General features: G+C 37.0%; 1 protein-coding gene across 1 annotated transcript in view; it reads right to left on the bottom strand.

Moving 5' to 3' along the window:
* Positions 1–15,082, bottom strand: part of LOC145662734 (uncharacterized) — a gene marked incomplete in the record, with an annotated part of 1,843,005 nt that overhangs the window by 735,176 nt on the left and 1,092,747 nt on the right. The window contains 1 exon segment of the mRNA XM_081728599.1: positions 12,647–12,817. Within this exon segment, the coding sequence (XP_081584725.1) occupies positions 12,647–12,817 (171 nt within the window).

Genomic DNA, 15,082 nt, shown 5'->3' with positions numbered 1-15,082 from the left:
AGTTGTGGAGTCACCCTCCGAAGTGTATTCACCCATACTTCATATCCACAACTTCATTGTTGGTCACCATCAGTAAATGGTGTTTACACAACCACACATACCTAATATGACGCGTCCATGAATTCGTCTCTGTTTGAGATCTCGACATGGTTACAACTAATTATGGTTACCAGGTGGGAAACCTATCCACTAATGCCTATTTTGACGTATCTTTACCTCACAGTTATCCGGAAGTCCTTACGCTCCTTTGGGAAATTCCTTGTGCACTGATTCCACGATTGCGACATATCTATCTTTGAATAGAGCCGGTTTTGTTCCTTTGAGGTGACCATGCCGCCTTGCCTCTACCATTCGAAATAGAGAAGATATAGCGCTCTAAAGTGTATGTTACCTCGTTTTCGGCATCATGTAACTCCGAAACTATGTGTCCTAGAGAAAAGTGCAAAGGAACGTTTTTTCTTGTTTCGGTGTCGGGAATCACCTCTCGAATTTTGTTGGTGGAGTTTCCTACCACCGTATATATATATATATATATATATATATATATATATATATATATATATATATATATATATATATCGGGTGTTGCAAAATAAGTGTTACAACTCTTGGGAGGTGACTCCTGCCACTGAGACAAGAAAAAAGTTCTCTGGAATATTCGGCTATCGGACATAGTTTCGGATCTACAAGGTGACGAAAGCGTGGGAATATGACTTTCGGACGCCAATAGTTCGGCAACTATCCAACGTAAAGACGGCGGGTAAAAATTCACTGAAGAAGTATACCTGCTGTATTGAATTTTGCATGTTTCACAATTCTACCATGCACGCGCAAGGGATTCCCAAAGTAACGTAGGGAGTCCCGGATAATCTGCCAAATGAAAATTGGTTTAAATTGATATGAATTGATAGGGTTTCTACCAGGTAACAATAATTCGTTTGTATTAAGTCGATATCTGGAACAAATACAAAATGGCGGACATCTTCATGCCCGTTGTGTGTGGTTACATAATCGCCAGGTACGGATGCTGGCAAAAGTGACGTTCTGAGTATTAAGAGTACCTAATTTGTACTCAAATGCTCTAGAAAGACTTCTGGAGTGTCGGTAGAGCACAACAGATGGAAGCAGGGTAATTCACATGTGTGGAAACAATTAACGAAAAATGTCCAGAAATGCACTCATACTCAGTAAACGTGAGTTCAAAGCGTCGAAAATGTAAGGAATAGGATCAAGGACATGAAAGCCATTGCAAATTCACCAATAATATTTAATCAATCCGATGCAATATTATCTGCACGGCTACATACCAATAAGGAGGCAACAAATGCTGCCAAGTTGAAATTGTGCAAGGGGACTCACTAAGAAACCGGGGAAACTCAAGGAATGTCAGTAGTGGGATCGCATGTTCGATATTGAAATGCGGGCAATGTGTGTGTTGGTATCGACATGTAGCTAATGGACAAATATCAACATGTCCCACTACTGCTGGGAAACCGTTCCACGTGCGAAAAATAGGAAAATAACTACTCAGGTCTTAAATATGAGGCGTGGGCTCCCAGTAGGATTGGAAACTGCGACTATGCGAGCGAAAGCGAGCGCTCTAGCCCTGGGGCTTCGAGGGAGCCTCACTTTCTCTGTATTCATTTCTTTGAGGAGTACCCACTTTGTTTAACATGCGCACTTGTACAGCCTCCCGACATTCTTGTGTGTTTCATTTTGTTACTCCTGCACAGTTGTAAACAATCAGAGCTTTAAGACGTTTCTTCCTATTTCTCATGTAGTTTTATTTTCCATATGTATGGTGTTCCAGTAGTAGTGTTACATATACCAAATTGGTCCATTTTTGTCTTTGCCTTGGCATGTGTACTGTGTGTAAGATACGAATTTCTGGAGGTATTTTCCTATATTTCGAGTACGACATATATCCCAGAAGACGTGGGACATGATACAACTTTGTTATTTTTACGCTCTATGAGAATTTCAACCATGGATTAAGAGATATATTTTGATATGTGTCGACTGTGGGACAATGTCCCAAACAAAGAGGGACATTGATACAATCGTGTTCTAGTTACGTTTTACCAAAAAGTGCACCAGATGTGATAGCAGAATATACAACGTTATTTTCCTAGTTTTCGCATGTGCGACGGGTCCCAGCTGTGGTGGGACATGTTGGCATTTGCCCATTAGCTACATGTCGATATCAACACACACATTGCCCGCATTTCAATATCGATCATGCGATCCCACTACTGACATTCCTTGAGTTTCCCCAGTTTCTTAGTGAGTCCCCTTGCACAATTTCAACTTGGCATCATTTGTTGCCTCCTTATTGGTATGTAGCCGTGCAGATAATATTGCATCGGATTGATTAAATATTATTGGTGAATTTGCAATGGCTTTCATGTTCTTGATCCTATTCCTTACATTTTCGACGCTTTGAATTCACGTTTACTGAGTATGAGTGCATTTCTGGACATTTTCCGTTAATTGTTTCCACACATGTGAATTACCCTGCTTCCATCTGTTGTGCTCTACTGACACTCCAGAAGTCTTTCTAGAGCATTTGAGTACAAATTAGGTACACTTAATACTCAGAATGTCACTTTTGCCAGCATCCGTATCTGGCGATTATGTAACCACACACAACGGGCATGAAGATGTCCGCCATTTTGTATTTGTTCCAGATATCGACTTAATACAAACGAATTATTGTTACCTGGTAGAAACCCTATCAATTCATATCCATTTACACCAATTTTCATTTGGCAGATTATCCGGGATTCCCTACGTTCCTTTGGGGAATCCCTTGCGCGTGCATGGTAGAATTGTGAAACATTTAAAATTCAATACAGCAGGTATGACTTCTTCAGTGAATTTTTTACCCGCCCTCTTTACGTTAGATAGTTTCCGAACTATTGGCGTCCAAAAGTCATTTTCCCACGCTTTCGGCACCTTGTAGATCCGAAACTATGTCCGATAGCTGAAAGTTCAGGAGAACTTTTTTTCTTGTCTCACTGGCAGGAGTCACCTCCCAAGAGTTGCAACATTTATTTTGAAACACCCAATATATATAGTATGGTGCTTAGTTCCTTGTAGAAAAGCAGAAGAGTGATTTCTGAGAGTAAAACAAACAAAAAAGTTGCAATAAACATACTGTGAAAACCGCATCATTTACGTCTTATGGGCTGCTGAAAACACAAAAAAATGAATTTTAAAGGTTCGTAGCTTCAAAACTATGGGACCTACCGTAGTCTGGTCAAGACCACTTAGGAATTAATATGTGGTCTATCCAAAAATACGTTTTAGAACCCTTAGGTACTCACGCAACGATTTTTATGGAGGTAGTTGGAGAGTAGTTTATATCATAGGCCCGTAGTCAAACTGTTTCTATAAAAATTGTTGTAGAAGCACCTCAGGATTCTGAAACACGCATTTTTGGATACGGCACATACTAGTCCTAAGTGAAGTCTTGACCCGACCACCGTAGGTCCCATAGTTTTGGAGCCATGGAGCTTTAAAATTCATTTTTGCATGTTTTCGGCAGCCTATAACTCGTAAATGACGGGGTTTTCGCCCGTTTTAGTCACAGGAATCACTCCTCTGCTTTTGTACAACGAATTTAGCGCCATACTATACATATGAATAGGTATCAGAAACATAAATCATTTTAATTCTGGACGTGTGATTTCAGATTGATATTCAACTCAGAAATCTGTTCTCATTATAACAGTGTTAACATTCCACATTTCAGCGTTTTCGTGTACAAATGATGGATATGGTAAATACATGTAACTGAACTTTAAAACGATACATTGATTTAAAACGTGACGTTCATTTGATATTTTTCAGACTTCAAAATAAAATTTTATTTTTTTAAAAAAATTCTCCTATATTGAAAAAAGAAGAACCTATTATGTCAAGTTCGAACTGTTGTATTTTAATTCTAGAAATCTGCTTTGCTACGACGTTATCTTATGAAAAAATGCATTGTTCCTTGTAGAACCTCTGGCAGCGCAGGCTCACACTTGGAATTTTAAATAGGCATGTTCTGTTTTTCTCAGTAATTTCAGCTGAAAATATTGATTGAACTTGCATAATGGAGCTTTGCGTTAAGTGTGAATTGTATGCTGATCGCAGAAATATGTATTTTTCTGTTCTTTAAACTTAGTAGCACTTTAGTGCATTGTGCACTGCATCAAATCATTTCCCCTCAAATTTCGTCCTGAATATTCCTCGCGTAATTATATGGGAGACTAAGGTTTCATAACAAAAAATGTCTCTTGCTTATAACTTTCTTATTTTGCTTTGTTTCTTCTCAAGAATCATAAATGATTATTCATTACTACACTGTTTTATTCAGGAAAGTAGTAAGAAGCAATAATATACGAAGAAAACTGAGTTATTAATGACAATGTGGAAGTTAAGTACAGATGGTGATCAGAAAAATGGAAACACCTGTAGTTGGCAACACGTCAGATGTATGGGTTGGCAGATGTATGGTGTCGTGGCGCCCGCAGCGCCGGACCGCTGCCGGTGGTGTGTTAGGTCGGTCTCCATACTACGTCAGGCGCAGTGGAACAGCAGTGTCCAGTGGCTGCAGCAGACGGAGGTAGTGTAAAATGGGAGACCTCTCAGATTTTCAAAGAGGGCAAATTGTTGGTGCGCGGTTATGTGGAGTGAGTGTGACGGTTGTGTGGCAGTGGCAACTGTGTTAGGTGTGTCGCGTGGGATAGTGTCGAAGGTGATGACGGCCTACACAACACACGGGAAAACCACATCGGGGAAGCGGAACAGTGGGCGGAAGAAAATCATGAGTGACAGGTCACGCCGGGCATTAAAGCGTATTGTCACGCAGAACCGTCGTGCCACTGCGGAGCAAGTGACGGAGGAACTCAATCAACACCTCCCCCACCCTGTTTCGACAATAACAGTCCGCCGCGAATTACATGATATGAACTTACGGGGTCGTGTTGCACGGGCCAAACCGCTCATCACGGACCATAACGCTTTCGCACGCCGCAAATGGTGCCGCGACCATGCAACTTGGACCGTTGAGGACTAGAAACGTGTGATATGGTCGGATGAGTCATCCTTCACCCTATTCCCAACCACAGGCCGTGTTTATGTGTGGAGAACGCCCAAATAAGCTTATGATCTGCAGTGTCTCCGCCCAACTGTGAAACATGGCGGCGGCTCGGTGATGCTGCGGGCCGCCATATCATGGTTTTCATTGGGTCCTGTGGTCACACTTAGCGGACGAATCACTGCCAACGATTATGTCACAATTTTAGGAGACCACTTGTATCTTATGGTCCGGATGTCGTTCCCGGACAATGATGCCATCTTCCAGGATGATAATGCACCCATTCACACAGATCGCGTTGTTACAGCATGGTTTGAGGTTGAAGTTCAACACTTCCCTGGCCCCCCAATCCCCAGATCTCAAAATAAATGAACATCTGTGATCCGTCTTGGAAACACGACTCCGGCGACGATTTCCACCTCCATCCTCTCTCACAGAACTGGCCGATGCCCTGCACTAGGAATGGTGTAAAAATCCACTTGCTACCATTCTCGACCTCTATGCCTCCATCCCACGTCGCATCAAGGCTGTTCTGAAGGTGAAAGGTGGCCCGACACCATATTAATCTGGTAAGTTGCAATTTCGTTCAGGTGTTTCCATTTTTCTGATCACCATCTGTATATGTGAACATTTTTGCGGATGACAGTGCCTATTTTAGAAAAGTGAAAACCTTGAAAAATTGAAAATTTATGTAGTTTTACTATTTTCATGAAAGAAGTACCGGCATATTCAAATAGTATGCATATTTTTCATAGTCACCTATACTAGGGCTTTCGTATAACTTTTATTCTGAATCGTTGCGCTTTTTATCTGAAGAGAAATTGGAAACTTACGAAAATAGCGGGAAAAGAGGAAGCGTTTCTTAGCCTATGACGAAGTCTAAGAATTTTCACGATTTCAATTACGAAACTCCCAAAACGTTCACAAATTCTAACAATTTGACATGCCCATGTGTATGTGTACTACGACGTTTCTACCGAGGTTACTGTATGTACGAGGTTTATGCCATCGTATTCGATGATGAGATTTACGAAAACTGTCAAAAGTCTTTCGTAGGTTCAGAAAAAAATCCTTTCTTTCTATATTTTCGTAAAATTCCTCCTTCCCTTCGAATAAACTGGCTTAAACTTTTACACATATAAAAAGTACGAAGATCTAAGTATATGTTGCTCAAAAATTAAATTTATAAATATATTAGGAAGTTCACGATGAAAATCGGAAAAATATACTTTTTCCTTATTACAATCGTCAATACTGTGAAAGAAAGTATATACAGCTATAGATTATCAACATGTCCACTATTGTAGTTATGAAAATTACTATTGCCAATCAAATACGTGTAAATATAAGAATGTATATACACAAGGTATATACACAAGTTGTGGGAGAAAAACAGGAAGGTAGTATCGTAGGCAAATATGGTTTAGGCGAAAGAAATGAAAGGGGAGAGGGACTGGTGAATTTCTGTAGACAGAATTCACTAGTAATTGAGAACACTTGGATCAATCAGCACAAGAGAAGAAGATATACATGGAAATCACCAATAGACGGAAGATATCAGATAGACTATGTTATGATTCAGGACAGGTATCGGAATAACTTAAAGAACGCGAAGACCCTTCCCAGGACTGATATTTTCTCTGATCATAATCTTGTGCTGGCCGAAGTAGATATTCAACTGAAAAATGTAGGCAGAAGAAAAGTAGGTAACAAAGTGTTGAATACTGAAAAGTTGAAAAACGAGGAAATAAGAAATCTTTTCGTTAAAAAATTCGAACAAAAATGTTCAAACGAGGAAAGAATAGGTGCAGGTAGTAACGCTCGGTGGGAACATATTAAACGTTGCTTACAGCAGGCTGCAGAAGAAGCAGTAGGTTACCGCGAACACAAAACTGCTAAGAAACCATGGGTTACAGAGCAGATGATACAGAAAATGAGGGAGAGGAAGATGCGGAAACAGGTTGAAACAGAAGAGGGCAGAAAGATGTACAGAAAGTTAAATAATGAATTACGAAGAGAAACAGACAGAGCGAGGGAAGAGTTCTACAAAAGAAAATGTGAGGACAGAAGAATTAGAAACAGTTGGGAAATATGAGGAAATATACAAGGAGGTGAAATCTATGGAATTTCGGAGGAAACAAGGGGGTATTATGATGGCAGTAGAAAATAAGAATGGAAAGGTAGTCAGCGAGAGAAATGAGGTCATAGGAAGGTGGAAAGAATACGTTGAAGACTTATATGAGAGTAGGGATAGACCGTACAGCCTAAATGTAGAAGTAGAAAATGAAGTAGGCGAGGATGATAAAGGATTTAGTATTCTTAGGGATGAGTTTGAAAAGGCTATATCTCAGACTAGGAATGGAAAGGCAACCGGAATAGATAACATACCAATCGAATTCATTAAAAAATATAGGAGACAAGAAAAAAAAAGAATTGTTCCGACTATGCAACGAAATATATAAAACAGGAGAATGGCCAAAGGACTTTCTGAAAACGATCATGATACCGATGGCTAAGAAATCGAACCCAAAGAGATGTGATGATTATAGAACTATTAGTCTCATATCTCATGTAGCTAAAATTCTGCTCCGAATACTGAACAGAATGTTTTTATGAAAGAACGAATAAATAAATTGAGGAGGAGCAGTTCGGGTTCAGAAGAGGCAAGGGCACAAGAGATGCAATTAGATTATTAAGGGCGATCGGTGAAAGATTTATAGAAAAAGGGAAAGAGGTGTATGTTATATTTATTGATCTAGAAAAGGCTTTTGACCGCGTGAATTGGAAATTGTTGTTGGGAGTTCTAACGATTATAGGGTTGGAATGGAAAAATAGAAGACTCATAAGAAACTTATACATGAACCAACAAGTAAGTGTTAGGATAGGGGAAGAACTGACGGAAGAGAGTGCAATTGGAAGGGGAGTTCGACATGAGTGCTGCCTCTCGCCAACACTATTTAATGTATATCTAGAAAAGATAGTGAAAAAGAGTTCACATGATAATGATGGCATTTCGGTAGGAGGTAGAATGATTAGATACATAAGATTTGCAGACGATATGGCGCTGTTGCAGAATCTGAAAAGAAAATCAATAAAATGTTAGAAAAAATGAGAAAGGGCTTTGAAGAATATGGGATGAAAATAAATGTTAGAAAGACAAAAGCCATGGTTATTGGAAGGAAGGGGTCTGTGAAATATAAAAGTAGGAGGGGAAAAAATAGAACAAGTGAATAGTTTTCGATATCTGAGTAGTATTCTTAGTAATAACATGAAGTTCGAACGTGAAATATAAGCAAGGATAGGAATGGCGAAAGAAGCCTTTAGGAGGAAGAAAAGTCTGTTTTGTGGGACCTTGAATAAAGAGTTGAGAAAAAGACTCATAAAATGATTCGTGTGGAGTGCTGTACTGTATGGGGAGAAACGTGGACATTACGTAAAGGTGATGAAAATCGACTGGAAGCCTTCGAAATGTGGGCGTGGAGAAGAATGGAAAGAATTAGTTGGGTCGAGCGGAAAACGAATGAGAGAGTGTTAGAAATGGTGGGTGAGAAAAGAACACTTTAAGATATTAGGAAGAGGAAGAGATACTGGTTGGGACATTGCCTAAGAAGAGATTGTATCATGAGGGACGTCCTAGGGGGTATGGTGGCGGGAAAGAGAGGGAGGGGGCGAAGGACTCTACAATTAATGGATGATATAAAAACAGAAAGATCATACGCGAAGACGAAGAAGTTAGCGGAGGACCGTGGAGTATGGAAGCTTCTCAGCTGCGGCAACTGACCTGCCAATAAACGCAGAATACTTATGATGATGATGATGATGATGATGATATACACAAGGCGTGTTTTCTGAAGTACCGTTTCGAAATAATAATAATAATAATAATAATAATAATAATAATAATAATAATAATAATAATAATAATAATAATACAAGTATACTTTTTGTAACTTTATTGTCGCACGAAAATCTGTACCATAATCTATTTTTCTGCATAGCTATCAACAATATCAATGCTCTTATCGTACTCTATAACAAGCTTTGGAACACCGTTCTCATAGAAGTCTGCCGCCTCGTTTGACATCCACTGAAACACAGCCATTTTGATTTCATCATCGTCGTGGTGGTGCTGACCACCCAGATGCTTCCTCAAATGCAGGAACATTTGGTAGTCACGCGGTGCAGATCAGGGCTGTACGGAGGATGATCAAGTTCTCCCCAAACAAATGATGTGGTGAGATTCTGAATTTGAATTCCCGCGTGTGATGGACATTGTCGTAAAGCAAAACGATCCCCTTACTCATTATGCCAAGTCTTTTGTTTGGGATTCCACGGCATAGTTTTAGTAACATCGCACAAAACATAATAGAATTTATTGTGTCACTATGAGGAAAATATCCCCCTTCTTACTAGTAGTATCCCCTTCCTGTTCCAGAACATAGTACATACATATGATTTTTCCAAGCTGAAATTATTTGCTAGAACTTCACTTTCTTGGATGATGTTGATTGTTGCCTTCCATGGATTATTGTTTCTATTCCGGTGTACTTAAGTCCCTATTTTTATTCGCCTTTTCCTTAAAATATTATCACCTTTCTCATTGTACCGCTCAAGGAAAGTCAATGACTGGCTAAACGCTTTCGATTTGTGTACCGAAATCAACATATTTGGTAGCCAGCGTGAGCACAACTTCCGAAGCTTTAACTCACAATTTAATAGGGAACATTTCTTAAAACTTGAGAAAACATTTTTGGTACCCAGTTAAGCACAACTATCGATTTAAGCGTTAAATTATAATTTCGTAGAGAACACTTTAAAACTTCAGGAAACTTATCAGATAACGACGAAATCGTAAAGTGTCTCTTCTTTGTTACTTTTTCATCAACTTTCTGCACCAAGTATTAAGTGATGATAGAAGGTCGTCCACTTTGTTCCTCACCATGAATATTCATGAACCATCTTTAAAAGTTCTAATCCATTTCCGTACCAATCCATCGCTCATAAGGGTTTCTCCATACACTTTGTAATTTGGCGATGAATTTTTCACGCTTTCAGGCCTTTAGTACTAAGAAACGAATCACAGTGCGAATTTCACAGTCTGCGGATTCTCAATGGCGGAGGCATTTTAACTACTCACAAACAATCGTAAACACGGTCGAATGTTTCCGTAGTGGCGTCTGTTGTTTACCAATAGATAGGGTATAGGTACACAACACAAATGCACGGAATGGCGACCGCAGCTCTGCGGTGACAGAATTTCAAAACGATACTTACCTAAAAAACACGCCTCGTATAAACAAAGAAGATGTAAAATGTTTTGTACTTGAAAGATATACTTACAAGAATTCTTTGACAAGAATCCAAACATAATCTTTAATACCTTCTTTTATAAACAAAGTGTTCTAATGTTTTCATTAGAACAACTCCAGGTCATAATACCAGAAGTCAATGATGACTGAATTTGTATAGAAGACTGAAAAAATCCTTTGCTTGTTCTACTAGTTGTTTAACAATTTTTTTAAAATTGAAATATATGGTCATTCGAATTTATTTTGCAATTAATCTTCACATCAAGAAATTTATTTGAACCAGAAAAGTTTTTTTTATTTTGTTAATTACTACTACATAAGAGAGAATATTGTTTTTGAAAGGATAATGAAAGCATAGCAGATTCTTTTACCATTACTTAAAACTAGTCTGTTTGTATTTACATAGTCAGTCAATCGATTGTATGATACACTCGCTATCTTTAATATTTTGTGAGTTTCCAGTAATAATAATATTGGCGTCACCAGTAACTAAAACATATTTAAAAGATGTCCGCTAAATCATTTATACGAAAAACAGTGGGCCAAGTACTGATCCGTGTGGTACATCAGTTTGTATTTTATCTTCAGGGACAAAAAGCTGAATTTCTACATAATCTGAACTACCTAATATCTGTTCTTCAAACACGACACAATATACTTATTAGCAATTCTATACAATAAGAATGTATGTTCTCAAGTAGAAGACTTGATCACAAGTTGCAAAGCCTTCGTAAGTTCATCAGAGATTTTCTATTCTTTGTTTTTTATCATACATATGATAGTATTGCAAGTCAAAAATTGCAAATTGAGGAGATTAAGCTTTCAACAGCTTACCCTGTGATAATATTGATTTATTGGCAAGAAAATACCCCCTTAGCCAATGTAGCATTACCATCTGAAAGATTCTTGAAAATACTAACAATATAGAAATAGAACTATAATTTTTAGTATTATAACGACTGTATTATTTTCAAACAAAAATAATTTTGAACACTTAATCGCTAAGGAAAAATAATCGATAATGACATAAACATATGAGTCAGGCGAGAAGCAATTACCGAAGCAAATTGCTCTATAATGAAGGATATCATTTCGTCAGCACTAGCAAAGTGATTCATTTTGTCAGCACTAGTAATTCTATGATTTCTAAAATTTGCTCAATAGTTATTGGGTTAATAATAAATATACATTTCGGCAAAGTATGTGTCTATTATGCACCACTTACTCTAATGCACCAACAATGACGGAAAGTTCACCAACATGCGGCGATGTTATAAAATATATTTGCAATTTCGGTTGAATTCTTAATTTGATTAATGTTGTAAATTATGATTCAAATTATCCATATCATCTTTATTTGTCTGTATTGACAAATTCCATATAGTCTGAATTTTAATTCTAAAAGATTTAATGGTTCTTGAATTGTGGATTGGTTTCACAGTTTCAGTAACTTTTGTAAGTGTGTTTATACTTTTTAACATAATTTGGGTAATTATCAGAAATTTTGAAAAATAATTCAAATTAACCATTTTGGCATGATTAATTAATCTTTATTTTAAGTGTGGTTTCCATTTGGAATCCAACTTTTAGTAGGTTTATTACTATTTCTAATAGCTACAAGAGGAAAAGTTACATTCAAACAACGTGAAAAAGAATCTACGGAGTTAAAGTTTCGTAGGGTAGTGGAAAATAAATTTTATGCCAGTTTTCAAAAGTTTACAAATGACCAAAGTAGTTAATATTATTCACAGAGAAGAATTATTTTTTAAGTGTTAGTGATTCCCCGTTTGTTTCATTGTGAGAATTTGACAACGCAACTAACTATGTACCATGATCTAAATAACCAGTTTATAGTTAAGACATACTCTGGTTTCTATCAGCTTATCAAGTGTTGACTTTCCAGTTCGATTAGGGGAAGTTAGTAAGTTTTGTAAATCTGACTTATCTTGAATTTCAATCATCCAATTTATGTCACCATAGAAAATAATAGTATGTCCTCTGCCTAAACTGTCAAGGAAAAGTTTCAGATTTCTGAAAATAGGCCTAACTTGCCCGAGTTTGATCTATAAAGTTTTTGACTTTCTTCTCTTACTAACTCCTCTCAGAGTGATTTAGTTATTGTTTACTTCGTTTATATTTCATTCATATTTTGGATACTATACGTAATTAATAATAATCTTGCTATCTAGTTGCAATAAATATATGTTCCATATATTATGAAGTTCACTAACCTAAATTTATTATAACTCACCTATACATTCACCATTCTCGTCTCTTCTATAGCCATGACTACAGTTTGTTGCCTCGTCTTTATTTAAAATGGCTTCTTCAACTGATTTTGCACACTTATATGAACCTATGGTGTTGAAACAACCATATGTGCAATTGAGTGTCATTTCATCGATTTCACATTCGTTAATATCTGAAAAACAAAGTTCATGTTATCTATTACTAAAAAGAAAACAACACATTATAATTATGAACCTTATTTTCATAATACATTTCATTTCGATTATGTTAGTCGCCATTGAAGTGTTATCCGATAAAATAACATTCACGGTTTGAATCATAATGTAACAACTAAATTTATTTACCATACTCAGATTCGTAGGGACATCTACCATGATTGATAAACCGCACAGTTTAGTGAGTGAATTGCAAGTTCGATCTCGGACCATGAAAATTCGTGGTCGATAGATGTTACATTTATGGCTGTTAAAAAGGCACGACACGTTTCCCAACTTTACCTTTAATCAAACTATTATTTCAACATTTTGGACTTCTCACTCACATTGTTTAATGTATAGCAATTTGAATGTTCACTATTTTTACCTCCAACTTGACGAGACAAGCCTTAAAATTTAGAAACAACACATAAGATAAATGTTTCTTAACAGTAAACTCAGAGGTACTAACTTTTGTTCTTGCAAATTCATATAAATCAATCAAAAAATGTTATAAAGCGTCGAATTTTCTCTGACAACTGTACTTATTTTCAAGAACAAGGTAGGGAGAGGAGTTTGAAAATTAAATGTTTACATTCAAAATAAAAACATCTTTTTGTTCCACATCTTAAGTCTTTCTTCTTATTATTTAGTGGTTGGTGGCGACGACAAAGGTGTCAATTATCTTATTTCATCTTCTGTCTAAGTTGTTTATGCCTCATTTTAATTTTGGTGTTTTCATTTGAATGAAGAAAAGCATCGTATGTCTATCTTTCTACTAACACCGCTCTGCATGCATTCTGATGTTTTCAAACGAAGAACATTTTCTAAACTGGATTTTTGCACTGATTTCAAATATGTAATCAGTGTTTTCTCTATCACGTCAGTTTCTTTGAGAATTCCACAGATTCAAAAATAAAGTTACTACTTATTTTATGTACTACTATGTCTGTGGGAAAACTACTTATATCTATGGGAAAAAACTGCTAGAAAACATGAATATATTTTAGTAATTGCTAGAAGATTGACATTAATTTTACTATGGGCGAATCCTACAATATGTTGATAACTATTTAACTAGCAAGAACTAAATGATTTGATCGGTAATTTGTATCCATCGAAAGAAAGTGTTGAACTTTTAGGCTCAAGACAAAGCAGAAAACTTACTTTTACCTCGAACTACTTTCTCTTGGTATAGGAAAAGAGAACATGAGATTATTTCTTTTTTTGCTGAACATGGATAAATGATTTACTACCGTGAGACGCCAGGTCTTATAGAATGGTTTGGTGTGACTTAAAATGCTTCTACTTCAAGACTTTTATTGATTCATCCAAATCAAGTTTGAAAAGCGTCTTACTTCACAATGGCAGTATTCTTGGGTCTATTCCTCTTGCACATTCTATTCATATGAAAGAGACATAAATGTTAAGTGTTTGTTAGATTATGTGCACTACAAAAAACATCAATGGCTTCCGTGTGGCGATTTTAAACTTATAGGCCTCCTGCTGGGACTTCAATCAGGCTACACCAAATATCTTTGTTATTTTAGCGAATTGGATATTCGTGCAAAGGGTGAACATTGGGTTAAGAAAGAATGGCCATTCCGAATATCTCCCTCATCTGGCGTGAAGAATGTTGAACACGAACCACTCGTTTGGCGTTCAAAAATTTTACTCCATCCCCTGCATATAAAGTTAGGCATCATGACACAGTTAGTTCGTGCTCTAAATAAGGACAGTAAGTGTTTTAAGTACATATGCAAGGTATTTAGCACTACGATCATTAAAAAACTCACAGCTGGTATATTTACTGGTCCACAGATAAGAAAACTTCTCAACGACACACTTTTTGAGAATACCATGACCCAAATGGAGAGGAAAGCATGGCAAAGCTTCAGGAATGTTGTGAAGAACTTCCTGTTTAATACAAGAAGTCCTGATAAAGAACATATTGTAGAAGAGGTTTTGCAGGATCTTCGAAATCTTGGGTGTAATATGAGTGTCAAAATACACCTTTTACATGCACATTTAGAAAATTTCCCACACAATCTTGGTGACTATAGTGAAGAACACGATGAACGATTTCATTAGAACTAAAAGATATTGATAAGATGTATAAAGCTGGTTGGACTGTTAATATGATGGCCAATTACTGCTGGTTGCTGAAAATGGGAGAATACGGGCGTTGTACTTCCTGGAAAAACGTCAAAAGCAAGGAAATTGTTTTATAACTAGTAGGCTTT

This window comes from Thermobia domestica, chromosome 10, assembly GCF_964235325.1.
Source record: "Thermobia domestica chromosome 10, izTheDome1.hap1.1, whole genome shotgun sequence".
Classification (NCBI taxonomy): Eukaryota; Metazoa; Arthropoda; class Insecta; order Zygentoma; family Lepismatidae; genus Thermobia; species Thermobia domestica.
The sequence above is the reverse complement of the archived record's forward strand: the minus strand, read 5'-3'. Positions and strand labels throughout refer to the sequence as shown.